This window comes from Blennius ocellaris, assembly GCF_963422515.1.
Source record: "Blennius ocellaris genome assembly, chromosome: 15".
In the NCBI taxonomy this organism is placed as follows: Eukaryota; Metazoa; Chordata; class Actinopteri; order Blenniiformes; family Blenniidae; genus Blennius; species Blennius ocellaris.
Window position 1 is genome coordinate 17036862 of NC_137664.1, and position 27929 is coordinate 17064790.

A 27929-nucleotide genomic window follows, 5' to 3' on the forward strand; every position below is an offset into this window, starting at 1 on the left:
GAAACACACACACACACACACACACACACACACACACACACACACACACTTAGCCCATGACATCACAGCTCACCGTGCAGCCGGCAGGAATGTTACTGAGAAAGGAGAGGCTTTGTGGAGGAGAGGAAAGAGATGGGAGGGGAGGAAAAGGAGGAGAAGAAGGAGAGGAAAAGGCTTGCCCGGGGAAAAGTCCGGCACTCCCACTTTCTGGGACGGGACAGGACGCTTTAACACAGCCAGAAAGGAAAAGCTCAAGAAAAGAAGACACACAGATGGTAGAAATTGTTGTCACGTTTGATTTGGACTACCACAACATGGATCTACATTTGCCATAGAATTAGATTGATCTATTTTAACGTGTAGGAACAGCAGGTGAGTGGTCAGCTTCTTTTCTTTTCTTCTTTTTTTTTGTTGAAGGATAATTTTTTGGATTTTTGAGTCGTGTTCAGATAGAAAATTAGAGTTTAGCCAATTTGTGAGAGGTCATTTTTACTCCCTCCACTATGAACGCCACTGGTATGAAATCAAAATATGTGGGTGACTGTGGAGATGTGGGAATGCCAGCCATAGTGCGAAATATTCTTGCTTGTTTCAAGAAACGACGGCACCGACTGTCCTGCTCACTCCCCTGCTCTGACCTGATGTTAATCTCAGATATCTCTCACAAGTAGCCCACCTGTCCCACCCATGGCCTTTGCCACCGAAACCACTGATTTATGTGGCCACTGAAGCGTCCGTCGGCATTGTTGGGGATCTCCCATGTGTCGCCTTGAGGGGCAATGGTATTATTGGGTAATTATACTGTTTGGCCTTATGTTTGCAGGCTGTTTAGATACAAGAGCACAGCAGCAGCAGCAGCAGGCTCCAGTTACCACATGGGATCGTATTTAGCCAGGAAACAGAGCAGGGATATAGTATACTGGAGTGTGTGTGTGTGTGTGTGTGTGTGTGTGTGTGTGTGTGTGTGTGCGTGTGCGTGTGCGTGTGCGTGCGCGTGCATGTGCATGTGCATGTGTCTACATCATCACCACTGAAACATGTGCTATAACGAGCCCGTCTGAGATGTGACGTTGCAACTCACTGCATATGCATTTGCCGGGTGGAACGTAGGCAGACGCTGTGGTTTTACTTCCAGTCAGGATATATCAAGAGGGGACGCTCGGCTCCTCCCCTCCCCTCGGTGTCTCGGGCAAACGTGAGTGTGTGTGTTTGCGAGGTTTGTGCATCACAGTCGTAGTGTAAGCACTTCCAGATGTACAGACGCAGGCAGCCAGAGGGTGAGACAGCATCTGGGCTGCGTGTAATAATGACGCTGAGCTGACTCACACATACCTATGAGGGACACGCTGCTGAATTTACTCACTATAAGACTGCGTCTCTCTCACACACACACACACACACACACACTTTTCTCCATTAGTCGGACAGTCGGGTGTTCAACGTTGCTCATCACAACTATTAGAGCCGCAGCCTTGAAGGCAGTGCAGTTATGCCCGGAATGTAAGTTCACCTCGATGTATGTCGGAAACACACACCTGCTGCATGCACACGCTGCTGCACAATAACAGTCGCACACTGTCTTTCATGTGTCCACAGTGGAATTGTGTCGAATATGAGACATTCCTGTACTGTATTACTGTTTTCTTGAAGCAAGTAACAGGATATCCTCCCCCTCTGTACCGTCCTGGCTGCTGGACACACACACACATACACACACACACTCCTACACCCACACACTCACACATTCCTGCACGTGCAAACACACTTACAGACACACCAAGTACAGTGCATGAGATAATAGACAGATAGCCTCATGTGGGTGGGCGTGTAAATAGAAATGAGGTTTGGTCCTCATATGCTCACTATCATCATTATAACAGGCTGAGAAAATGGTTTGTTGACAGGGAGAGTGTGGAAAGATGAGATGAAAACAAGGAAAAGAGAGATGGCTAGAGGGAAACCAGAAAACAATCCAGCACTTTCAAATGTTCTGTGTTCTGATCAGTACTTGAAATTTGTTCTTATGCCTCCAGGAACTGAAGATATGTTTGGATATTGTAATATTGTGTTACAAGATTAGACATTTTAGACTTAATAAACTGTTAAACTGTGATATGAATAGGTATTATTGTTTATTGTATATTGTTTTTTAGATTACATTTCATGATTCTAGGTTGTTTTTGTCAGCTTGAATTTCAGTTATTGTCATATTAGTTAGTTATTAGTTACATGACAAATTTACTGATATCCACTGTTGATGGTATGCTACTCAAGCTATTTCATTTATTGCATGTGATATCACAATACACTGTCACTGTCACACGTTGAACTGCAGCTCTGATATTAGCTTGGAGTTCAGATATAGTGATATATGGTTTGATACCCATTACGATTTCAGAAATTATAATACAAGATTAGATATTGTTTGATATATTGTATGTCCTATGGCTGTGATATAGGATTAGATATCGACTCTGACGTTATATATTGCGATACAGGAATAGCTATAGCCGTTGTGAAACAACAGGACAAAATAAAATTGTCTGATGACCTATGATAGTATTATCAGGGTATTTTGGGTGATTTCGCCCCACGTGACCCAGCCTGAGAAAATAGGGTGTTCCTCCTGTGAAAGAGCCCACAATGAAAAGTACTCGTTATATTCAGACCATCAGTAATCCACATAAAACTACTCCTTAGTGGCCAGTGCTGTTCCCAGCATGTATTTACTTTGTATTTCCCACATTTTAGCTCACGAGCCCGCTTAAAGTAAAGAATCTGCATGTGACTGAGCCAGACGGGTCACAAACATGCCCTCAGAGAACGTTCTCCCTCCGAGGACAGAGGAGGACTAATGAAGAGACGGTGAGGCGGGGAAAAGGGAGTAGCAGAGGACATGGTTGCTTCATTACAAGACAGAAGGAGGCCTTTTGGAAAAACAGAGGCAGGCACTTTTAATCTTCCACGTGACTTCACAGGCCACTGTTTCTGCATCCGAACAATCCCAGAGAGGAAGCAGGAGGAGGAAGGAAAACATGGCAAAATATTCTGTGAAAAGGAAGCCGGGGCAGGAAGGGGGTGAGGGAGAATAAGAAAACTGAAACCTCAGAGAAATCTTCGTGCGGGGGGGGGAAATGGTTTTTCAAGCTGTTCAGTGCGACCCAGACTCTTGATTTGTTTTTGATCCGTGTCTGGAGTGTCAGAGAGCATCAAACAGCGGTGGCCTCTTCCTTAAGGATGTTTGTCCTTTATCTGAACAGAGAACCTGAAGTGGTCCTCATTTCATGTCCTCACACGCTCCGGCATGTTTTTCTAAACGGGGCCTGCAGCTCCTTTGCGGAGATAAGCACATCCTCGGGCGTAGGAAGGGCAGTTGTTGGCGATCTGGACAAGGAGAGAGGTCAACGAGGTGAACGAGTACATCTCATAGCTCAGTGATCTCCCGACATTGAAGGAAGGTCACAGGTCTGGTGGTTTGTGAACTGCTTCACCTCCTCTGAATAACCTGTACGGCTGAAAGACGTGACCAATTCAAAAACCGCCTCGGTGATTAATGTAACACTGCAGTGTTGAATCAACCGGTGACTATTGCTGAACATAGGCGTGACGTACTTTTCAGCCATGATATAATTTCTGTTTTAAGTAAGTGACATCACTGTGTAATTTGTCAGAATCGTGCTTATGTCTGTGCTTTTTTTTTGCTACTGGGAAACCATTTAAAGGGACAGAGGGCATCACTTGCAGTCGTCCGTTACCTTGGGTTTGTGCTGGATTGTCAAGCATGGAGTTGCCATTGTCAAATGATTCGAAGCAGGTTGATTGCGTTTAAGGTTTTGAAAGTTTCTGTTTTTGTAAGTCAATAGGAGAAACTGTTCTCGGCTTCGTTCTAATGAAAATCAAGAACCAGAGCCTTCATTAGAAGTGAACTGGGGGTCTGTGAGAGCTCCATTTACTTACTTACTCGGGAAGTTCAGAGTGCAGAAGATGGGGCAGGCATTGAATTGAAAACTCCTCATATATGTCGCTCCCGGTGGAAAGAACATTTATATTTGTGTTTTAAGTTGTGTGTGTCTCTTTAAGAAAGCTTGTTTATTTCCTTTCAATTGGTGCCACCTATTCCCAGCTTCATCTGCATGGAGGCTGTGACATAGAAAGCTGGAAATAATGTAAATGTCCCAACACTTTGCTGTTGTTTATTTACTGTAAAGCCTCAAGATTTAAAGTGGTAGTGTTGATGATAAATAGAGAGTCAGTTCTTTAATCAAGGACACTATTTGACCAATCTTTTTTCTCGAAGCTGAAATTTTCCCACTGTGAACGTTTTAAGTTCCCATATTTCAATGGCCATCTGTACAGATTAAATCCCAAAACTGTAAAGAAAGTGAAACATCAAGCAGCAGCAGCAGCCTGTAACTTAGCGCCCCCCAGTGACAGGTACAATTCACTACAACTTGCTGCTGCAGAGGTTTTGCCTCAATGTGGTACTACTGCAATGCAGACTGACAGATTATCGGTTAATGTATGAGGCGTGTGAGAGTTTAAAATAGGTTTGAATAGCCCTCATCTGTCAGGAAAAACTCTACTACGACTACTACGTAACTCTTTCATTTCTTTGCGGGGAAAAAAAAACCCCTCTAAAAGACTTTGTCGTTTGTTTGTTGACAGAAATCGTGGCGGGCGGCAGATGATGTCAGTGACACAACCCCTCGAGAGCGAGCCCTGAAAAGTGTCAGTTTCCAGGAATCGGTCAGCGTCATCACTGACAGGCCCACAAGCATGGAGCTGGAGAGCCAGCACATCCAACATGGCTGCCTCAGCAGCCCCGGCAGCCGAGCGCACAGTGCAGTTCTCGTCAAGGCGGAAGCATCTGACAGCGAGGTGGTGCAGGTATGCTGCTTTTCTGAGGTTTTCTGTGGTTTCTTTTGTAAGCATGTAAACAAATCAAAATGATTGTCTTTCCTGTTTGACTTCCTGTTTTCGCTATGGATGGTGATATATATATCTGTACAGTAGTTTCCTCATCTGCCTCGACCACAGGAGATCCGCTACCTGGACCAGGTGTTGGACGCCGCCTCCGACGCCCCCACCAACGGAAACCCCTCTCTCCCGGAGCACGCCATCAGCGTCGACGGGGCGTCTCCCTCGGTGTCCGTCTCCGCCTCCTCTCCGGTCGGCCACCAGCCGATTGTGGTGGAGGGACAGAAGCAGACGACGTTCCTCCATCAAGACGAGTCGTCCCCGAGGACCAACGGGCACGCGCAGGGAGACGATTCGGCCAGCAGCAGGGCCAAGTTTGAGCTGCGAGCGTTTCACGAGGAGAAGCGCCCGGCGAAGTTGTTCTCCCCCGGAGAGGAGCAGCAGGTCAGGGTGACGAGGAGGAGACCCACAGAGGAGGTAAAAGCTTCTTGGATATCTATTGCTAAATCAGACTGAGCTTCTAGCCTCGTGGCACGAAATCAGAATTTTACAGTTTCTTAAATTGCACATTAATAGCTGAAGCCCAATGGCTACCTAAAATCCCCAGGAAGATATATAATGACTCAAATGACTGATTGAACTGTTGTTGCTGTGTGTTGTGTATTTCGTAAACAAATACAGTTTCCAATATAATTACAATTGTGAAACCCTTTGGATGGAATCATGAACTGAGGTTTCTGTTGCAATTGAATCTATGTGGTAACTGTGAGTCACACAGAGCACTCGACGGGACAGCAGCACCCAAAGATCGTCTGGGGTCATGTTCTCATCAGCAGCAATGAAGCAGTGCCGACTTCAAGAACATGTGAAACAGATTTGAAGAAATACTGCTCACTTGTCCAGTTTGCTTATTCCTATTGATGTGCTAATCAAATCGATCAAACTTGTTTTATACAGCACGTGTCATGCAGATTAATACAAAATGCGTCACTCCACTTCTTTAGAGTATCACCTTTCAGCAGGCCTCACTCAGGGGAATCAAAACCCCAGGACAAGGAATGGTGCTTCTTTTTAAAAGTAAATAATTATGTGCTAGTTTTAGTTTTCTCTTATAATTGTTTTATTTTGCGTTTTTTTTTTTTTTTTTCCTGCCAGGTCCATGAGTTGGAGCGTGAGCGTCAGGAACTGATCAAAGACCAGGCAGTGAAGAAAAACCCCGGGATCGCCCAGCGCTGGTGGAACCCCCCTCAGGAGGTGAGTAACACCTCTCAACACTCCCATTGAGGTCTTTTTTATTTTTTATTTTTTTCACTATTTCGGGTCTGTTGACTTCTGACAAAGCAACCGATATGTTGCGTTCACCCATGCTAGGTCCCATTGGAAAAACAGCTGGATGCAGAGCAGCTTGAGTCTCTAAGGAAGTACCAAGAGAGGAAACAGCAGAAACAGAGCTACCCCTGTGCATACACACAGGTAACACACACACACACACACGCACGCACACACACACACACACACACACACACACACACACACACACACACACACACACACACACACACACACACGAATATATCACATTCACGTAATTTTGTTCTCCCCTAACTTTCTCTTCTGTTTGTAGCCCCAGCTGTCAGGCCCTCCTACAGTGGTGACCTTTGACCCAGAGATGACCAGGAAGGATGACATCGTGGAGGACCAGATCAACTTCTCGTCTGCCAGGAAGCAGTTCCTTCAAGGGGAGGCCACCAGGAAGGACGTAGCTCCTCACATGTACTCCGCCAAGCCCTTCTCCAAGTCCGCGGGCAGGGGCAGCCAAGGGAGCGGCGACGTCGCCGCGGAAACCGAAGAGACTCGCGTGACCTGGTCCGACGAGGGAATCGTGGGAGAATTTACTTGCGCCCGAGCTGTGATGACCATCCTGCCCGAGGAGGAAGACGGGAAGGGTCACTTCCATCCGGGCTTCAACCCCGAGGAGTCGGACTCCGGACTGGACGAGCTGTCGGTCCGCTCCCAGGACACTACCGTGTTTAGTTTGGACAACGTTTCCGACAGCGGCGCCTCGCTACCGCCCACCCCGCAGCCTCTCACCCCGGTGTCGCCCCCCACCCCGCAGCCCACCACTCCAGTCAACGGGCAGACCGGCGGCAGCCCGACAGAGGACGAGCTGGAGTACCACGCCGGGGTGCTGGTGCAGAACGCCATCCAGAATGCCCTGGCGGCTCAGAACGGACGGGAGTGGCCGCCGCCCGACTTGAATTCGTCCCAGCTGAGCGCCCCCGTTTCGCCATCCTCCATCTCGACGGGCAGCCCGGTGCCCGTTTCCTCCTCGCCCGTGTCCTCGGGCGGAGCACCCAGTTTCCAGTCACCCGCCTCATCCAGTCCGGCGCCATCCGACCCGTCCCCGCAGCCGGACCGGCAGTCGGCGGTCACGGTGGAGAAGACGGCGGAGGCGCTGCGGGCTCAGCAACGCTCGGCGGGTGCGACGCAGCAACAGCTCCAGGCGCCCTCCCCTCCACCCCCCCAGCCCGTCTCGCCGCCGCAGAGACCCAGAGACGGAGGCCCCAGGATCAAAATCCAGTCCTCCTACACCAGAGCACTCGCATCCTCAACCCCAGCTCCGGTTCAGGCGCCGGCGCCGGCCTCCGCGGCCCCGGCGTCCAGGCCCCAACCAGTCTGCCGGCCCCCTTCACCTCCGAGTCCAGAGAAACCCGAATTCAGCTACTTCAGCAAATACTCGGAGGCGGCCGAGCTGCGCAGCACGGCGGCTGCAGCTCGGGGCCCCGAGGCGGAGGCCGCCAGCGGCCCGTTCCGCCTGCGCTCCAAGAAGCAGCGGACCCTGTCCATGATCGAGGAGGAGATCCGGGCGGCTCAGCAGAGAGAGGAGGAGCTGAAGAAGCAGCGGGAGACGCAGCCCGTCGCGGCTGTCCGGCCCGGCAGCAGTGTGAGGACGGGGATTCGAAAAACCACGATTTCCGCCGCCGACAAGATGAAGAGCAACAGCCTGCCGACCAGACTCACCATGACGGCACGGACAGCACCAGGTCAGTCCAACAGCGTGGCAGGATCCCAAATCAACCTGAATGCTTAAGAAAACACAGTAAGGTTTGGGGGTTTGTTTTGGTTTTTTTTCACCTAATTTTGGCAGGAAAGATTGAGAAAGTTCGCCCTGCGCCCCCCGTCTCTCCCTCACCATCGGAAGGAGCCCTGTCTGATGCCGGCAGCGAAGACTCTGGAGGCTCACGGCCCAAAAACTTCATGCAGACGCTCATGGAAGACTACCAGACGCACAAAGTAAAGAGGAGGGAGAAAATGGAAGACAACAGTGTGAGTACTATTAAACTCTTTATGAACGTCATACATTAACGGATAGTCGGAATGTGTTCAGAAATTATCCAAACACATGAAAGTATAACCAAGTTCATGATCATTTTGCTTATTATACATGTTTGGAGGTCTGTGATTTGGTAATCGTCTGCGTGGTTGAGTGCAATCACACACATCCTGTTGGTGTGAACAAATACTGTACAGCACCAGAGGGGAAATTCCCTGCATGGCACGGGGAATTAAGGTGAAAGTGAAACACGGACACTTGTTCTCTGTTTTAACTTCAGGCAGCTCGTCATCGTAAAACGGGTCTATGATGTCAAAGTAACCGAATGCCAGTGGAGATTAGTTCATGGAATTCCACAGTGTACACACACACACACAAACACACACACACACCAGCCCTCCCCTCAAGAACAATAAATGTTTCTTTAAACCAGATGTAATGCAAACCTTGGATAGGATTCTTTCATTCAATACTGAGATCAAAGATAACTTTGCCTATATTTTCATTTGTTTAGCCTTATTTCTTCAGTATTCCTTGGTTTGAGACGGTATTTTATATATAAGTAAGATCAAATAATTCCACTTCAAGGGACAGGTCATTATTTCTGTAAGTTTTGTGGCTATGATGGCTGATGTTGCTGATTATAGGTTTTTTGTTGTTGTTGTTGTTGGTTTTTTTTAACCCATGTTGATGTTGCTCATTTCCTGTACTTGTCGCTTCTCCCCCTGCTGGTCGGTCAGTATGCCCGTTTGTTGCTGGCCAACGAGGTGACCACTGAGGTACCTGCTGCACCCCGAAGCCTCTTCGTAACCTGTAACCCGCCTCTATGGACAGACCTGGGTCAGGCTATTCACAGAGAAAGGCAACAATTCTTTCCTGTGCCGTGTAGAAGACTTTTTTTTTTTTTTTCCACTTTACAATATTCAGGACTTCCACTGAGAGTCACTTTCAACATGTTTCATAGAAGGCCACCATTGACAGTGAATTACAACGAGATAGATTTTTTTAAAGGAACACAAGTCGTATACCTGGTCCCAGGTCTGCTTTTTGGCCTTGTTTTGTTCTGTGGTTTTGGTGCTGCATGTGCTTGTCCATGGATTTTGTGTGACTTTTGACCCCACACTTGTTTTGGTTTGGGTTTTTTTAATGCACCAAATGTGTTCAATGTGCATTAATTTGTACCAAAAGAAATCAAAGATGTATTAGTGTTACAAAAAAAAACAGTATGATGACTGTTTGTATTATTATATATACAAATAGGATACTTAGAGTTATTCAATGCGAGGCTCCTTCTGATTGTCAGTCCAGTCGACGGAGAAGTAGGTTGCTGAATGAATTTGACATTTGTTTCATAGGATCTTTACAGCATCTTCAGTCTTGCGGCAGGTTCAGGTTTATGCAAATGGTGAGTTATTATTATTATAAGGAGAGAGGTGAACCAGCACCATTTCATACAGGAAGGTTTCTCTGGTAGCAAGTGAAACCTTAATAGTTCAAACTGATATTCCTCAGTTTGCTAAGCTGTGTCTGCTTCTCAAGACTGACTTTGTTTGTTTCCCGCACAGCACACACACTCACTCTTAATACAGAGCTTAATCTTTTTCACTTGTGCCAAAATGCCCTCGTAAGTGTCCCTGGATTCCCCGCCTCTGAGACGTCCTCTGTGGGTGTGATGACGTGTCCGTGGCGGTGTTTACCCTGATGTGTTTGGACATGTCATCGGAAGTGTTGGAATATATGGTGTGCGAGCATGAAGCCTTCCCCCGAACCCGAGATGAAACGAGTCAAATACTGCAGGGCGACTTCAATTTGGCTAAAAAAAAAAAAAAAAAAGGCCTTCCGCCATATTGGTTAAACAAGCACTTCCCTCAGTATCTTGACACCCAGTGCATGTGTGCATGTGTTTTTTTCACCGCGGTGACGTCACCAAGTCTGCCTGTGTCTGATTGTTCGAATTTGTGTCCGTCAGGTTCTGGAGGCCACTCGCGTCACCAGGCGGAAAAGCAACATGGCGCTGAAATGGGAAGCCGGTATATACGCCAATGAGGACGGAGAAGAAGAAGAAGAGGAGGAAGAAGAGGAGGAGGAGGAGGAGGAGGAAGAGGAGGAGGAATAGATTGTGGAGCCAGCTGCTGGGAGAAGAGGAGCATGAATGGGAGTGGGAGGAGGAAGACGAGAGAATACGAAACAGTATTTATTTTACTAATAGTATCCTGATGATGCGTCGCCGTTGTGGCTTTGGGACCTGAGGAATGAAGGTGTAACAGTATGTGTGTTTGGGAGATTTCAAGTATTTGACGTGAGTTTGGAGACAAAAAGACGCCGGAGACACTTTGAAGGGGTTTTGCGATTGTTTTTGAGCGACGGTCAGACGTTTGTGGGCTGTTTTTCACACTAGCTGATAGACGCTGAACGGCATCGGCGTTCAGAGGGGTTTTCTCACCGATCTGCGGTTTTACTGATTTCTCGTGACAGACTTGCTGGTGACGGTTTTTTGGCAGTGTGACGATCATCATCTTCAGAATTGCGTTGAAAGCTTTTTACATTTCCAGAGAGAAGCCGTGTGCAGATTTGAACCGTTACCCGAATGGTGTGCAGGACAAAAGACGCCAAATCGCGCTAACAGACAATTTGTCTCGTTTCTGAGTGAAATGCAGCATCGGGAGCTCCTTTCTAACCGCCGTTTCACCCCCCCCCCACGCCACAGCTCACCCCCGGGGCAGATACAGTCCATGTATTCAATCTGTAAGTGCCGACGGGAAGATCAATAATCTCAAACTGCTCGTGAAGAAAAAGCGCAAAACTGATATCACTAACTTGGCCTTAGACTGTCAGTGATTGTTGTGTAACGATGTGTGTTATTCTCTCTCATCCTGGATTATTAACAGTTTCCGTAGACCTTAGAGACAATTAGCAGCCGTTTTAACGCGAAGGTTCGCCTCTTGTCGCAGTGATTTTTTTTATCTTACCGGACCGTACAGGAGGAACAATTATGAGGGCGAGACTTGCTGCTGGTCACGTACGCAGCATTTCACCACGTGTGTGTATTGCTAAAGGGGCTGGGAGGGAGGGGGGGGGGGGGATGGGGGGGGGGGGGGTTTATAAGAAAGAAAAACACTTCTTTTAGCGATCGTTAGCTTTGTTGACCTGTGCTCTCTGGTGTAAGCAGTCGTTTCGTGTATTATACCAAGGTAGGACTGTGTATTTGTTGTATGAACATCTGCCGTGTGTCTACTACTAAACTTAGATAGCCGAGGATAATGTTTGACAAAAAATGTAAAAAAAGAAAAAAAAAACGTTTTTATTAAAAAAAAAAAAGAAAAGTTGTTATACCAAAAACAGAACATTGTTCTTTAGAGAAAATCAAGTCAGCCTGAAGCCTATTTAAGAATTACTGACAGTGTCCACACGTTCTTACAGCCAAAAGACGGAGCTCAACGACTGAGTGTTCAGACAATTTCATAAAAGTTGCATCAGGAAGTTTAATTAGTGGTCACTTTTGAAATGGAAACAATTTCCAAGAGTATAATGCTGCCATTGCAGAATCATTCCCTAATTGTTGCATCAATATAGTGTGATATTACAACAACAAAGACTTCTTACAGTGTAATGTCTCATTTATTTTTTATCATAAAACGTAATAATTAAGTTATTGATGGAACATTATATGTAGTATGTTTGCATCACGCTGTATGGTGAAAAGTTCCATTATCTATCAAGAATACACATCATACATAACCTGAATTGTTGTAATCTATTATTTTTATTTGAACATCAGACTTTATACTTCATCCTGGGTTTCTTACTTACTTACTGTAATCATATTAGGCTGTAATGTAAAATCTTACATGATCTATCAATAATTTCTTGACAAGAGTTTCATGTTATGTGACCCTGATAGTCTTTTTTTTTTTTTTCCCTGCATGGCAGCAATATACTGATGTTATAGTTGACTTTTTCCACGTTCACTTTCTGAAAGATATGCTACGGAGTAATCCTTCAAATTTACTTCAAAACTTTTGTTAGCGATGGACAATATCTGGACATCTGAGTGGAGACTGCAGACAAAAAGTGGCCACATCCAATCATTTGACCCAAATAATGGCAATTTTGAATGATGATTTTTTTTTTTTTTTTTTTAAAGATCATCTTTGTTTGTCCCATGTCACATGAAGGGGGCGGGGCTTATCGATCTTCAGTGTCGTAGCAAACTCTCTCATGTTGATCTCAATGTGTATTTATATTCTGTGTCTGAAATAACATTCATGCTTACACAGAGAACGGAAGATTGTGTTTGTGCAGATTGCGTTGTGTGTCTGTATATGCAGAGGTTTGCCTCCAAGGATTTATGAATGTCTCGTTCAGCTTTTCGTACAAATGGATTTTTGTTCCACAAGCATTTGAGCTAATAAGTCTGAACTGAAAAGCAATGAAGACCAGAATTACAGAAAAATCTTTAAAAAAAAGCTTATCTGAGGTGGAGATATTTACAGGTCCATGTTGACGCACACTTAAGGTATCACACACACAAACTTTGAAACAAATATAGAAATCCAAGTGTGTACTTACAAATGTCATGGCAGACACTCGTCCGTACAGATACACAAATCAGGATACACACTCGGCTCCAAACACACTCAGCTCTGTTCAGTACAGCCTGATGAAACATAACTGAACTTCCCCTCTGAACCACTTGAACTGAACACGAAGCGAAATGATTGTACTCATCCGTCTGTCTTTATAGAAGCCTTTGAGATTATTTTCTGAGATGACAAATGACTTTTATTCGCCTGGAAAATGAACCAAACACGCCTCCAGTTTCAACCCGTGCTGTGGGGGTGTCCTGTCTAAAGTGTCCTTCAGCAAGGCACTGGCCTCCCTCTGCGCTCACGATCCGACCTGTTGAGTTGTGAGTTAAACTTGTACAGAGAGATTTCAGGACATTTACACAGGCATCGAAACAGAAGTGGAAAAATCAAGACTCAGGCCTGTGCCGAGTGTCCAGAACTCCCATCTCTGAAATAAACCACAACCACAACAACAACAACAACAACAAATCCCTCCCTGTTCTTGTGTTGGACACATTTAATAATTTATAGCTTTTCAAAGTATTTAAAAGGACTAGTGTCCCCTGTTCGGGGGGGTGTCTGAGAGAGAAGAACGTGTGGATTCACACAACTGCAAGAGGTACAGTGCTGCTGGTGCTTATATGAGATTAATATTGAGGTAAAGAAAGGACAATAGGAAAGTCAGCTGGCCTTACAAATGGAAAATACTTTTTTTTTCTGGAGAGCAATCCCGGCAGCCAGGCAGTATTAAAAGCACTTGTTTTGTTTATTTTTCACGTGCGCTGCGGAACGAGAAACATTTTGAATTTCAGCAGATGCGACAATTAACCCCCCCCCCAAAAAACTTTTCCCAAGTCCTTTTTAAAAAGACGTCAAGCACATGCAGAGGAGTTGAATTGTGTGATTTATTATTATTCTAATTATTATTATTATTATGCTTTTGATGTTTGAATTCATGGAGATGATTTTATTTATCATTCTGAATGCTGGTAGTGTGTTTTTTTTCTTCTTTTTTTTTTAGGACTCACACCATCTGCGTGTGGTGACGCGAACTTATTATACAGTACACGGTATAACCTCTGTTCCTATGTTAACCACTTGTACGCTCATACTCTGCGTTCTTATTTTATAGCACATGTAAGGCTCACAGTTATACACCTACTACACATATTATGAATATTTTCTCATTAAAAACAAAACCTGAATCCGCATGCGTGTGTGTGCATTATTTCTGGGAGTTTGCACTGTATTATTTTTATTTGTATTAATTATTTTTTAATATCAGGCTAATACTTGATTATTATAGAGTACGTTAAAAAAAAAAAAAAGAGCGCTCATATTTGGGACAATAAGGCCTAAGTTGCATTTGAACTGCATCATCAAAAGTGGGGGAAACTATTCTCCCAATAACTTTTAAATTCTGCCACTTAACTTTTCCATCAAATTATGGGTGCAAGGTCGGTGAAATATGGTAGTAATGGAGGTTTAGTGATTGTACTGTAGCAGCATTCTGTTGTTTACAGTCAAAACCTAGTAATCCAAATCATGTACAGTGTTTAGTTTTTTTTTAATATACGCATATTGGTCGCTTTAGAAGGCACACGACTCGCCCAACACCTAAAAATAGTTTGAGCTTTAGTCAGGAAAATACGGTAAAAAGAAGAAACAATTGAGTTAAATTGCTGAAACAAATAAGCTGATAAATAATTAAGGGTCACACTGGGACAGCAATCTGAGACTGATACGTGTGTGTGTGTGTTCAAGAAAGTTTCACTTTCATTTCTTGTTTATTTTTTTCCCATTAAAAACTCAGAAGCACTTGCATTTTGCATGTTGTCACAACTCACAAAAACAAGACACACAACGTATTATTATTATTGTGATTTCATCTAAAAAAAACAACATTTTAAACTCCAAATAAAATTACGAATAAACGACAATGAGATTAATAAATTATCATGACGGTTGTGTGGGAAGTGTTTGGTTTCATGAGGAAGTGGGTGAGACCGTGTGTTTACACACACACACCCACCCACACACACACACACACACACGCTCCAGTGGTGTGTCAGTTCTCCCCCGGGCCAGTGAAGAGCGTCCCCCCCCCAGGTGGTGTTGGACCTCCGGCCCCATGGCGCTGCTCCGGCGAATCGAGCCGGTCATCGTGCTCGAGCAGCTGGGCAACACGCTGTTCGACACCGCGCTGCAGATGGTGGTGAAGGACCGGAGCGACAACGCGTCCTACCCGGGGATGTCCCCGGAGGACAGCCGGCAGAAAGCCATCACGGACTTCTACATGATCTACAACCTGGTGGTCCGGTTCACCCCCATCCTCCCGGCGCTGCTCCTGGCCCGGCTCAGCGACCGCGGCTGGAGGAAAGCCCCCATCGTGGTGCCGCTCAGCGGCTACCTGCTGTCCCGGCTCGCCCTCCTGCTGGTGGTCGTGTCCGGACTCCCCGTCACCGTCATGTACGGGGGGGCGTTCGTGTTCGGCCTGTCCGGGGGGTTCGGAGCCTTCTGGCCCGGGGTGATGACCGTGGTGTCGCTGGGATCCACCGACACGGACCGATCCAAGGTCTGTGGGTTGATGAAGATATGTGCTGGAATAAAAGTTCTCTTACCGGGTTTGGATTGTTGTCAGTGCAAGTGGAACTGGTTTAAGAACACTTCAGGGAAGGCACAAATACTACTATTTACTTTTTACCTGCATTGAATTGCTTTGTCAATAACAGGAATTATATATAATATAATACTATATATGAATAACTATAACTATAGATTCTTTTTTCAGGATGAAGGATTGATTGAGATATGTATTTCGAATATGTAAAATAAACAAGGATGGATATAAAAAATATAGATAGATAGATAGATAGATGGCATGTTTATCAACAATCTGAGACTGAGACGTGTGTATCAATTTATTTGAGTATATAATTGATTTAGAAATGGTTCCTGTGTGTTTATATTTTTTGTATGTGTGTATGTAGTACCTGTGCCTGTGGTACATCCTTAATAACGGGTGTCAAACATTTAGCCCATGAATCAAGAGGCTCCAATCCGGGCCAACAAACCCACTGGCCAGCTTCATTATGTTCATTTTGTCATTTTTAAATGTATATTTTAGATTCTTTTGTAAGGCAAGTGAAGCAGGTATGTTTTTAAGCAGGCGAAGCTGTTGCTGCTTCACTTATTGATACAAAATAATCTATAATATATATCACCAGGTTGATTGAATCAATTTGCAAAGAAGCAATCAACTTTTTAACACAGTTTTTCAGGGCGATTTTTTTTTTTAAAGCGTGCATAACGTAACAGTTATAAAATAAATTATTTGGACGTTTCACAGAATTTTCGGAACCAGAAAGTTTCATTGAAATTTTGTACTAATTGCAAAAACATTTAGCAAAAAAAAACTTAGACTTTTTCTAAACTTCTATTCAACGCCACAACAAAGAAAAACTTTAAAGTGATTTGTGGTTTTGAAAGCTGTGACCCGGTGCGTTTGTGCTGCAGGCCATGATGGTGGTGGAGCTGCTGTATGGGATGGCAGGTCTGGTGGGCAGTCTGGTGTCCGGTCACCTCTTCACGCTCTACACGTCCAGTTTGGGTCACGGCAGCATCCTGCTCATCGTGAGCACGCTGCTCCACCTGCTCTGCCTGCTGCTCGCCGGATTCCTGCTGCAGGTAATGCGTGCAGAAAGTACAAATCCCATTGGGAGCGTCTCTTTCTCGGGATGTTTTAATGTTCAATCTTTACATGCAGGTGAAAGACGTTGGCAGCAGAGCGCCACAGGAGGAAGGTCAGCTCCTCTCGCCCGCCTCTGATGAAGCCCCCGTCGTCGAGGTCGAGGTCGAGGCCGCGGTCGAGGTCGCAGTCGGGATAAATAAGGTGAACGTGGCTCTGCTGTTCGCCGCTGCCTTCCTGTACGACTTCGCCGTGGGCGGGGCTGTGGAGATTCTGGGCGCCTTCGTGCTGAAGGCGCCGCTCAGCTGGACCGCCGCTCAGGTAGATGCTCAGCTATAGCTTTTTTTTTTTGTTTGTTTGTTTGACTCTCGGTCCTTCTTTTCATCCGCCTCCCTCCTTTCCTCTTCCAGGTGGGTTACGGGAATGCCGCCGGCTGTGGGATTTTTCTCACCAGCTTCCTTGGCGTCATCGCATTTCGCCGCTGGGTCAGCGACGTCGACCTGATCCTGATCGGCATGCTGTCGTTCGCCTCCGGGATCTTCTTCATGTCCTTCGTCACAGCAACCTGGATGTTCTACCTTGGTGAGGCTGAGGAACCGTTTGTTCTGGGATCACAACAACTGTGTGTTCATGCTTCGAAGGGCAGTAACAATCCAACTTTGTCGTCTGTGCGTACAACTGTCATTACAAAAACAAACCACAGCACCCACTAGTGGCCCGACATCCTTTCCTCTCCGCATGTCGTTTTCGCCTGAACGGACATCGTTTTGAAAACGTCTGTGTAAACGCAAAACCTCAAGTTTTCACTTGAAACCTTGTGTAAACGGGGGTCTTATCACTGCGTTTTTCTCAAAATAGGAATTCCTCCTGAGTTCGTGGGAGATTTTTTTTGGAAAACTCCCAGTAACATAGTTTTCGGCTACTAAGATACTTATCCCAACTGGGAAATGGGGATATTTTTACTGGTAACTTCACATCACGACATACAGAGCTAGTAAAGGTTGCAGAGGGTGTTTCCAAGCAAATATTACTCTTTGGTCTGTCTATACCTTGAGAGGCTTAGATGTGAATCACTTCAGAGTTTTTTTTCTGGTCATGTTCCTCTATTGAACCAGTCAGTATTGACTGGTTCTCTTTTTTTTTCCAAATGCCGATGGCACAAGCAGGGATGAAGCGGGGTGCAGAAAGCGCAACAATTTAGGAACCAAATGAAGGAAGTGGAAGTGTTGACAAGCCAGAAATATTTGTCAGCAACTCGGTGTAAACTCGGGACTTTTGATCTTCATGAATCTCAGACCTCAGAGTCAGAGAATCTAGAGACAGAATCTAGAGTCAAACCAATGCACAGGGAGAACATGAAAACTCCACGACATACTGTGTAACATCAAAGGTATATAAACCCAGTCATTTAAAGGAGCGTCAGCTCTGTTATCAGCCCGACGTGTGCGGTGGTTTTATTGTGTGAAAATAAACAGCGGAGAAGCAGAAGTTAAAAAGAAAAAAACACAACCAACGGGTGCGTCGTTTTTTGTTTTTCCGCAGCTCGTTCACTGAACCTGTTCGCTCTCATCCCAATGCCGACCATCAGATCGCTGCTGTCGCAGCAGGTCCCGAGTTCCTTGTGCGGTAAGTACTGACGACTGTGTCGTTGTTACCTTCAGCTCTATTGCATGTATGGCCATTGTCCCGTGCGAGACACTAAAAAAAGAAAAAAGAAAAAATCCCACATTTCCACGTACCTGGGTTTTTACAAAACAATGAGCTCAAACGAGAAATATCCCAAACAGGATTTTTTTTTTTTTTTTTCAAAATACTTGTTGAGAATGAAAGGTATGGTTGAAAAAGGCGATCTTATCTTATCTTATCTTAAAAAGACAGAAGGTCCAAAAATGGGAAAACAAAAAAAGAAGGAACTAAAACCAAAGTTCAAACATTAAAAAAAAAAATCAATTCAAGGAATAAAGAGGCAACAGAGAAACCGATAACACACTAAACAGGGCAGAGCCCACGAGAAAAAACAGCAACACAATGATAGATATGATCCTTAAAACACACTCAGAAGGAAGTCAAATGAATATCCTCACACATTTTAATAACCCCTGCTTTAGATGGACTGTTTATCAAATTTAAAAACTTGAACAAAAACGTCTCCCCCACGGCTTTTAAAACAATCTACATGCAGAAAAGACTCTAATATCTGGATTCTTACACTAAATGAACTAAAACCAGAGGTGCGACCGGGAGCTGGAGTTCAGAAATAAAAGCTGCAGAGCTTCATGTAAAAGTGTTTGTCTGTGGAAGCTCCAGTTTTCTGCCCCAAAGGTCAACAACTGGTCAAAAAAAAAGGGGAAACTCACAGGGTTTCTCTTTCTTTAAATCGTTCATCTGTGTCCGCTGAGTGACATTAACAGATTAGTACTATACTGTAAATGTGTTGTCAAACAGGCATGGCAATGACATTTCCAAAGAGGAAATTATTGTTTTCTAATCAAATGTTTGGTTTTTTTCTCTAAAAGTTCTTTATAATAAAGGTCCAATTGTCAAATCAACCAACATAAATTGTCATTGTCTGGAATGACAATTTCACGCAACATAAGCAAACTATCCATTCAAGCGCGGGTCGCACTCGAGTGCAAACTTGCATTGTACTTTCAAAAAGTGGACTGGCTCAAGTTTAGACATTAAGGAGTGAAATGATGTTAATCATTAAAGCATGACGAGTCCCGACCACAAATGCCAGGCGTGTTTAATTGACCCACCCGCCTCCTTCTATCTGCGTGGGGCAGCTTTTCAAGGCAGGTATGCAGACACAGGGAAGCAGCGCTTTACTGGAAATCTAAGATTAGAGCAGTCGGGTTGGTTTATACCAACATGAGGCCGTTTCCTCTTCGTCACACTGATACAAAGAGGGATCAATTCCACTGGGAGTGACTGACTTATTCACTATTGGGCCTTTTTTTTTTTATCTATCTATATTTCATGTAGTAAACAGTTAAAGCTTCTCTGTCGATCTTCACTCCCTGTCTATCCTGTGCCCCCCCCCCCCCCCCCCCCTCTCTCCGCCCCCATCAGGCACCTTCCTCACCCTCCTGCAGCTGACGCTGAAGGTCGCCGGCCTGGTCTACATCCCTGCGTTCACCAAGATCTACCAGGCAACGCTGCACTGGCTCCCGGGCTTCGTCTTCATGCTGGCCAGCATGTTCACCGTGCTGGGAATGATCCCCGTCAGGTAGGATGAGCCGGTCGGCCCAGAGCGTCGAATCACGGCTGTACCAGCGAGATTCGGAGAGTTCCAAGCCGCGAGAGCAGCAAATAGGGAAAGAGTGTCAGAAATATTGCAGATTCAAAGGTTTGAAATGAATAAATCAACGGAAGCACTGTAGATTAAAACACACACTGGAAAAAAAAAAAAGTTTACTTTAATCTCTGAGCAACAACTACAAAAAAAATAAATAAATACATTTAAAGGTTCTCCTCTTGTTTCTTTCAGTATGATCAGTTGGAGGATGCCTTGGAGACGACGATATGAGAGAATCCCGGGAGACTGACGACATCAGTGGCGGCGCGGGAGGTTGTTTTTTTTGTTGTTGTTTTTTACGGGTGCTCCGGGGGAGTTTGATCTTTCAGTGTCGTTGCTGGGGAATTTAGGGATCTCTGGTTTATTTTCTACTGTAATGTCGACAATATGCCTTCGCCGCACGGCGCGCGTAACAGGCGCAACGAGTAAAGTCAAGGCTCTGCTGTTTAAAACAATATTATGCGACACAAAATGCAAGATGTCTGGCCACAGTGATAAAGATGAAAGGTTTACAAGCCTGCCACTTAAAAACACACCACTGAATGGAAAACTTGGAACTCCAGAATGTCACTGATGGAGCCTCGACAGCAGCAGGAAGCAAAACACACGGCAAGTTTTCATTTAGGCCTCATAAAGACACCAACTGCTGCTGCCAGTCACCAAAACCCCCACTGAAAGACAAATATTTGGTTCAATGGATCTAATTATCTTAATAAACAGCGCATAGAGAGAACCAGGCGTCAGAGTTCAAATCTCAAACATCAAATAGGCAATAATCGTCACTCGCCATGAGATGTCAAAATAAAACAATACGTCGGTTGTTGTTCAGAGCAAAGGCATCAGTGATTTTGTCACTTTTTTTCTTTTCTTTTTTGTTTTTTTGGGGGGTTTTTTTGCAAAATGCGCTCCACGTTTCATTAATAAGTTACGCAGTCACCAGGAAAATTGCGCTCGTAATAACGGGAAGTTGTAAGTTCAAAGGTGAATACATGTAGCGATTGGCCGAATCAAATTACACTTCTTTATAGTTTTAAAATAAATACATGTTTTATTACTGTATTTATTAATTAAGCAGGCAACAAATTATAATCTTCACACATAAATCTAAATCATCTAAATAAATCACTGAAAAAAAATAAAAACATTTCTTGGGGGTGCTTTGGCTGTCCCAGGGGGAGCTGCAGCACTCCCTGTCGCTGGGGGGCTTTGATGAACGTGCGTGCGCCATGAGGCAAAATGATCTTGAATATTTTCGACACACTGTTACAAAACTTGTGAAATTGTTGCAAAAAGACAAGCAACAGATTTCATCAGCCACTCAAAACTTGTTACAAAAAAAAAAAGACGGGAGTGAGTCGTTCATTCTCCAGAATGTGGATTTGTCAGTGATTGTGTCAGAAGGGAAACAGTCCCTGGTGAAGGTCGCTTGAGATGAAGATCAGTGAACTAAATATAGATGACGGTTTGTTGTTTTTTTTTAATTCCTCCCAGCGTAGTGTGCTGCTTTAAACGCCACAGAACATTTTCAAAACTCATTCGACGAGCCACAACTGCAGCAAGTGTCAAAACGTGCATTTTTTAAACTCACGCTCTCGTGTTCTTCAAAGCCACAACAATTAAAAAAAACTGTAAAGTTCAAGTTTAAAGGTTCATATGGCACTGATTTTACAGTCCAGCCCACTGAACTAAAATGAGTTTTACACACCTGTTATAAGGTGTAAATTCTCTGAGTATAAGTGAAATGTTTTCGGGGGAAAATACTTGTCAAAGCAACCAATAAAAACTTCCACCTCTGATAATAACAAAGCAATCGAGGAACAAAGCATGGTTACATGGTAACAACAATAATAATGAAGATAATAATCAAGTGTAGCTGTGAATTCAACTCTGTAGAGTAAAAATAATACCAGATCTTTTCAGAAATGTGTTCAGTCGAGAAACAAGAGGAAGGAGGCCACATAGGCGGCATCGGGACAATCAACCAGCAGGGGGCGTTTCATACTTTCCTTTGTTTCCTTGCCTTCGTTTGGTCCTGCTGATATTTAATGTCAAACGTTTAAAGCGAGATTTTTAAAGTCACTTTTTCTTGAAAGGTCAGGCGCGATAATCAGCTCGAAGGGGCTCAGTTGTTGAATATAGTGATGATGAGGATGAGGATGATAGAAACTGAAGCGCTTTCAAACTCTCAGATGAAGGAGTCAATGGTTTTGCAGGTATTTATAATGTATGTGCGCAAGGACACTTTTCATGAGTGAAATCAAGGCGATTAACAATGATTTGTGTCTTTATAAAGTGACTTTATTGCTTTGTACGTTCCTATTTTTTACTATTTGAGCCATAATTACTGTGATGCCAAAATAAAAGCACCACTGAACCACTAGTCTGTCCTGAGTATCATGATGAATCAACCTTCAAGTACTTTTTTCTAAAATTGTTCTGACTATTTTGGTGACATTTGATCGTATTGATTCCAATTTGTGATGTGCTTTACTTTAGTTTTCAGTGGTGTTTTTAAACCGATTCAGAGAGGCACTGAGCATGTTACTTTGTAAGTTTGAGATTTCAGGACTCTGTTTTTTTAATCATTTCTTTTATATTTAGCAACATAAGGGAAAGTTACTACTCTGACATTTACTTGCACTTTTGTTTTGTGTCTCTGTGCATTCTTTAATAAAGATGGTAAACTCAGAAAACTGTTTTCATCGTGTGAATATTTATAGTTCAGACAAGTCAGTCAATGTCACATATATTTAATTTGACTGAAAATAGTATGTAGAAATGAAAACATTAAATCAGATTGCAAATGCATATTTGAAATATGAATACAGAATTAATAAATTAGGTTGAGAATGTTTTTTCAAGTGTACTAAATTTGAACCAAATCATAAAAGTTAAAATTTCAAAGGTTTGAGAAATATTGAGAAAATAGTGAGAAAAAAAAGTGGATAAATTCTAGTGGCTATGTTTCAATAGAATTACGGCCAACATAATGAAAATGTTCTAATATGTGATTTTTCAACATGAAATATATGTGCCTGCATTGAAATATGAAAATATTTTGGGGGGAGAAAAAGACTTATCATCAAAGTAATCATAAGTGACATTCCATAGTGAGCACATTTCACATTATGAAAAGTGAAAACTGTTTGCAACACCGACATATAATACGAATCAGACTGGACTGAAAATATGGTTTTAAGCTGCAATGTATACATTTCACCACTAGGTGGCTCTCTTGACCACCACATTGTTTCCATTCAGCGTTCACGCTCATGCTGCAGCTCTGGCGCCTTGTCTGTCCCTCATAAAACCAGCGAATCCAAGTGTGTCCAGAGAAATGACCACACACATACACGGGGACATATCATTTTTGTTTATTGGTCTAGTAAATGTAGTTGCATCCTTGAGAAACCAGCCTGCTGAGCCAGAGGCTTTGCAACAGTGTTAGATGTTGCTATGGTGTATTTTTTGTGTAAAATCGTCAATGCAGACAGTAATTTGCACTAAAGTTTCACATGAGACAAACAGAAGCTAAACTTTCGAAATGGGTAAAAAAAAAAAAAAAATTACAGCAGTTTCTTTTGTTTTTGCTGTGCAAAAAAACAAACAAATACAACGGTTTGGACTAAAAATACACACAGCTTGTCAAATCACGTTTCCTTTTCTGTGGTTTGCTCCACATTTGACCCCGGTTGTTGACCGATTTCCCTCACCAATGCGTGATCACGTGTATCATCAATGAAACGGAATTCTCACAGTATCTTTCCCAAGTTGGTCCACGAGTAAATGCTGCTGTTTGTTTTTGTGATAAAACCACACACGCACGCAGGTGAAAAACACTTTTCACACAAAAACTATTCACACGGCCATTCGTATGGACGGGGACAACGCTGGATTACGATTCGGGTGACTAAACTATGAAACTACCCAGTCCAAAGAGATAATGGACTGGGAGTCTTTTCACTCTGGGAGCCGCGTGTTGTTGTTGTTGTCTATCCACCCTCTCACAACGGCCTGATTACGCATGCGCAGAAGCAGCGTTTTGAGCCGTCTTATCAATAGGTCCTGAATTTATATTAGATTTGATTGGCGATGTATACGCAAATAAAGGGGAAATGGCTGAAATACTAATAACGTAAAATATATTTGGTTGATCTCTTTAGTGTACTCATTTTGGATTTGTTGAAGGATTCTGTGATCGACTCGATGGCCCGATCTAATTTGCTGGAATCGATTAGTTTGGCCTTCACACAGTTAGCGGCTCTTCATGAATGCAAAAGTCAGCATCTGGTTCGCTCGTTTATCGGATTATTTAATCCCCTTTTCGGGTATGTGGCGTCCAGTACACAAAGTGAACACGTGTTCCGTGGTGTAGGAGCTTGTTGTGACTGTGAGGAGAATGACTAATGCTTATGTGAGCTGAATTGATGCATCGCAGCATCGGCGTCGTCAGTTTGAACATTTCGACAGTTGATTGAACTTTCTGATATTCAGAGGTAACAACGCTGTAAAATCTATAGATTTATATAGACTGTTTGATTTGTATATCTAATCACAGGAAATGTCACTCGTGTTTTGCTTAAAGCAAAATGTTTTCGTATGATGAAGGAGGGGACACCATTCATATCTCTTATCTGATTATTTCACCCCTCTTTCAGAGCTGGAACAGCAACACATTGATGAGTGTTTGTTTTTTTTGTTTTGTTTTTTTAATAATCACATTACAAACTTTCTTCCTTCCTCCAGTCTCAGACCTCCAACAGCAACATGTCTGGAATGAAGAGGGCTCGGTCTCAGAGGAGCAGCTATGGAAGCAAGAGGAGAAGCTCCAGTCTGGACCATGAAGAACCAGAACCCAAACAGATGAAGGAGGAAGAGGAAGAGCTAGAAATCCGGCAGGTTAAAGTGGAACACGAGGAACTAGAAATCCCACTGTTCAAAGAAGAAGAAGAGGAGGAATCTCAATATTTGCGGATTAAAGTGGAACACGAGGAACTGGAAATTCCTCAGATCGAAGAGGAAGAGAAGACCTTCACCTATGAGGACAGGAAGCCACTGGCACCGAAGCAGGAGACTGATAACTTTCTTCAGACGGTGAGTCATGAGAAGTGCTGGATGGAGAGCTTCACCTTGATAACTGTGCTGGCTGTGAGTCACAGACGTAAAAGAACCTGTGAAGATTCAGCGTCATAAAGAAATGCAGCCCTTACATTAAACAAGTTCACATAGACCAGAGGAAGTATTATAATGTCGTGGGTCATGAATAGTTCAGACTCAAGTCGTAGTTTAACCACACAGGAGAATACACACGGGTAAGAAGCCGTATTGTTGCACAACATGTGGGAACCGACGCAAAGACAACAAGTAATACTAGAAAGTTTCTCATGACGAGTATCCCCCTCCATCCTGCTATTACTAAGTCACTTAACTTGAATGATTCATTTGCATTTCTTGGACATTTCTTATCAGAAAGGAGAACGAGCCGACACTCATGCTGTGCGGGTTGGTCCACTGGAAGCCAAACGTAAGTATAAATATATGGAACATCATGGAATGTGGAAATCAAATCTAATCCATTTTTGTCATTTCAGTTGAAGAGCTTTCATTTCAGAGTGATTTCAACAAATGTCAATTTTTCATACTTCGCTTTATCCAGTATGAAATCTTCAAAGCCTTTTAACACATCGCATTAAGTGTTTCACGTGATGATCAGATCACATTGCACAAAGCACTTTTCACTCAAAACCACTTCCTGGGACGCATCTGATCACAGAAGGTTTGTTGTGTGAGCCGCATGCGTCGCAGGATATTATGTAAAACCTCATCAGTGCATGGAGTGTTTTCGCTCAAGAGAATGCGCTGGTGTTGAGTTAAGTCTTTCTAACTTTCTTAAGAAACCACAGAGAAGAACATGGACGTCCATACCTGGAGGCATCCAGAGACACGGTGCCTTATAGCGGCCTGGGCAGTGGACAGCATCCAGCACAAGCTGGGTGGCTCGTATCACAACCGGGCTATTTTTGAAGGTATCGCTAAGACGATGGGGGACAACGGCTACAGTCGTAGCTGGCTGCAATGCCAAAGAAAAATCAAACAACTGAGGCAGACGTACAAAAAGGCCAAGGATAATAACGGCAAGTCGGGAAGAGCCAAGGTGTCGTGTCCGTTTTTTGTGGAGTTGGACGAGGTGCTGCGTGACCGGCCTTCGTTCCAACCTGCCGAGGGCGAAATATTGGACTCCGAGGACGCCTCATCTGTCGAGGCGACTGTGGACGTGGCTGGCGAGGAGCCCACATCCATAGTTAGTGCTGAAGGTTCGTTGTGTTGCCAACATAATGTTTATAATCGCGCTGTAGTCGCACATTATTGTGAAATTGTTTAGTAAAAACTCGGAGAATCTTAATAAAAAAATTGTTTGTTTTTTGTGTTTTTGCCATCTTTAGATTCTGACATTGTGTTGGAGGTGGCAGCTCCAGCTTCTGATGGGAGAAAAAGGACGGCGCAGCGAACGACTCGAAGAAACAGGAAGTCGAGATGTGAGCTCGTGTTGGACTCGTTCACCAAGGCCCTGAGTCGGTGCCCGGAGGACCCCATGCTACTGCAAATGCAGAAGGCCCAGCAAGAACATGAAAAGGAGCTTTTCGGGATGCTGATGAATCAAATAGCGGCCCTTGCAGCGGCCCACCGCTTCCCCGCACACGCATCCCCTCACCCCCCGTGTCACAGGCCGGTACCAACACCACAGCCTGCCCCGGCTGGCACAAGACCTCCGTCGTTTGAACAGTGCACCGAACGGCCGCACTGCAGCACTGCGGCGTCTCCCCCTCCATCCGGGACCCCTCATTCATAACCTCCTCACTGGTTTTAAGACCTCAGTCTGACCACACACCGCAAAAGACGTGTACGTTGTTTTAAATATTGATTTTTTTGCGCTGATCTTGCTGTCTGACTTTCTTCAGCGACTATCAACTGACTACTTATGAAGTCTAAAGGCTGACGTAACCATCTTTTTGCAGGACAGTTTACTGGGATACAAATCTAAACGTTAAATGACTTCAATTTAATCCTCACAATCAAGTGTGTCCTGTTGTGATTTCAGCTGAAGGGCTTTCATTTCATAGGGATATCAACACGTTTGAATTTTTTTAGATAGTCACATTCAGTATAAAGTCACACCAGAGCCTGGTAAAATGTGGAACAATGTAATGGATATCCTTAATAAACTGAATTCACAAACACCAGCACAAAGGTTAAAATAATGGAAATGTTTTTTTGTCGTTTCACATTCAACAGAACCCCAAATCTACATCATTGGAGACGGTTATATTCGCCGTGGAGAAAAAGAAGCGAGGGAGACCATCGGGACCAGCCTGGGCCTGGACGCCCGGGTCCAGTGGTTTGGCTGGAGTGACCTGGTGTGGAAATACTTCCTCCCCTTCTTTCATCAGTGTCTGGGACTCAGAGCTGCTCCAGACGTCCTGCTGGTCCACTGTGGCGGCGGAGACATCGGATCCACGAAAGGTGTGCGTCTCATCAAAATGATCCAAAGGGACTTAAAAGATCTCCACCAGCAGTTCCCCTGGATGAGGATCGTCTTCTCCTCAATCACCCAGCGCAGGAATTGGGAGTCGTCACGCCCGAAGAAGATGGACAAAGCCCGGCGCTTCGTGAACAGTGTGACTGCTGCCTTTGTGCCATCGATTGGTGGAGCCATAGTACGTCATCCTCAGATAATTCATAGAGATCCTGGTCTTTTTATGCGTGACGGCATTCATTTGAGCTCTTGGGGGAATTATATATTTTTTACAAATATTGCCCAGTGTCTGGAACTCCAAATCCAGTAGTTGGGGTGCTGGGTGTGGATCTCAAACCAAAGTTTTGGGAGTGAAGAAGATCAGGAGTTTTGTTGTTTATCTGAAGGATGGTGTGAATTTTCATGTTTGGATTTCTTCATTTTATTTAATTAGTTTTACCGACATGGGTATAAATCACAATGTCGTGATCTCAAACAGCTCTCTGCCCCCCTCTGCTTTTTCCACCCTCTCTCAGCCCTGATGCTTCACTCCAGCCATTCCACCTGATGGACTTTGTTTTGTATTTAGCAACACAAGGGAAGGTTACTAC

The 27929-nt window shown here is 44.2% G+C and overlaps 3 protein-coding genes across 4 annotated transcripts in view; all 3 read left to right on the top strand.

Annotated features, from left to right (window-relative positions):
- Positions 1 to 11305, top strand: part of palm2akap2 (PALM2 and AKAP2 fusion) — a 90702-nt gene extending 79397 nt beyond the window's left edge. For both annotated transcript variants that reach the window (XM_080509744.1, XM_080509745.1), the window contains 7 exons: positions 4666 to 4887; positions 5038 to 5394; positions 6073 to 6171; positions 6289 to 6390; positions 6542 to 7961; positions 8066 to 8244; positions 10221 to 11305. In XM_080509744.1, the coding sequence (XP_080365870.1) occupies positions 4666 to 4887; positions 5038 to 5394; positions 6073 to 6171; positions 6289 to 6390; positions 6542 to 7961; positions 8066 to 8244; positions 10221 to 10367 (2526 nt within the window). In that variant the 3' untranslated portion in view covers positions 10368 to 11305. The remainder of the gene's footprint in view (positions 1 to 4665; positions 4888 to 5037; positions 5395 to 6072; positions 6172 to 6288; positions 6391 to 6541; positions 7962 to 8065; positions 8245 to 10220) is intronic.
- A 3645-nt stretch (positions 11306 to 14950) lies between these two features.
- slc46a2 (solute carrier family 46 member 2) lies at positions 14951 to 22428 on the top strand (the record flags this gene model as incomplete). The annotated part of the gene is made up of 7 exons (XM_080509934.1): positions 14951 to 15394; positions 16336 to 16506; positions 16586 to 16828; positions 16918 to 17089; positions 18050 to 18133; positions 19580 to 19736; positions 19998 to 22428. 7 exons carry the CDS (start codon positions 14951 to 14953, stop codon positions 20053 to 20055), a joined length of 1329 nt encoding a protein of 442 aa, XP_080366060.1. The 3' UTR covers positions 20056 to 22428.
- Positions 22429 to 24572: 2144 nt separating this feature from the next.
- Positions 24573 to 27439, top strand: LOC308140250 (uncharacterized protein; the record flags this gene model as incomplete). Its single annotated transcript, XM_080509935.1, has 5 exons — positions 24573 to 24899; positions 25275 to 25329; positions 25700 to 26119; positions 26249 to 26706; positions 27099 to 27439. 4 exons carry the CDS (start codon positions 24573 to 24575, stop codon positions 26653 to 26655), a joined length of 1209 nt encoding a protein of 402 aa, XP_080366061.1. The 3' UTR covers positions 26656 to 26706; positions 27099 to 27439.
- Between the last annotated feature and the right edge of the window lie 490 nt (positions 27440 to 27929).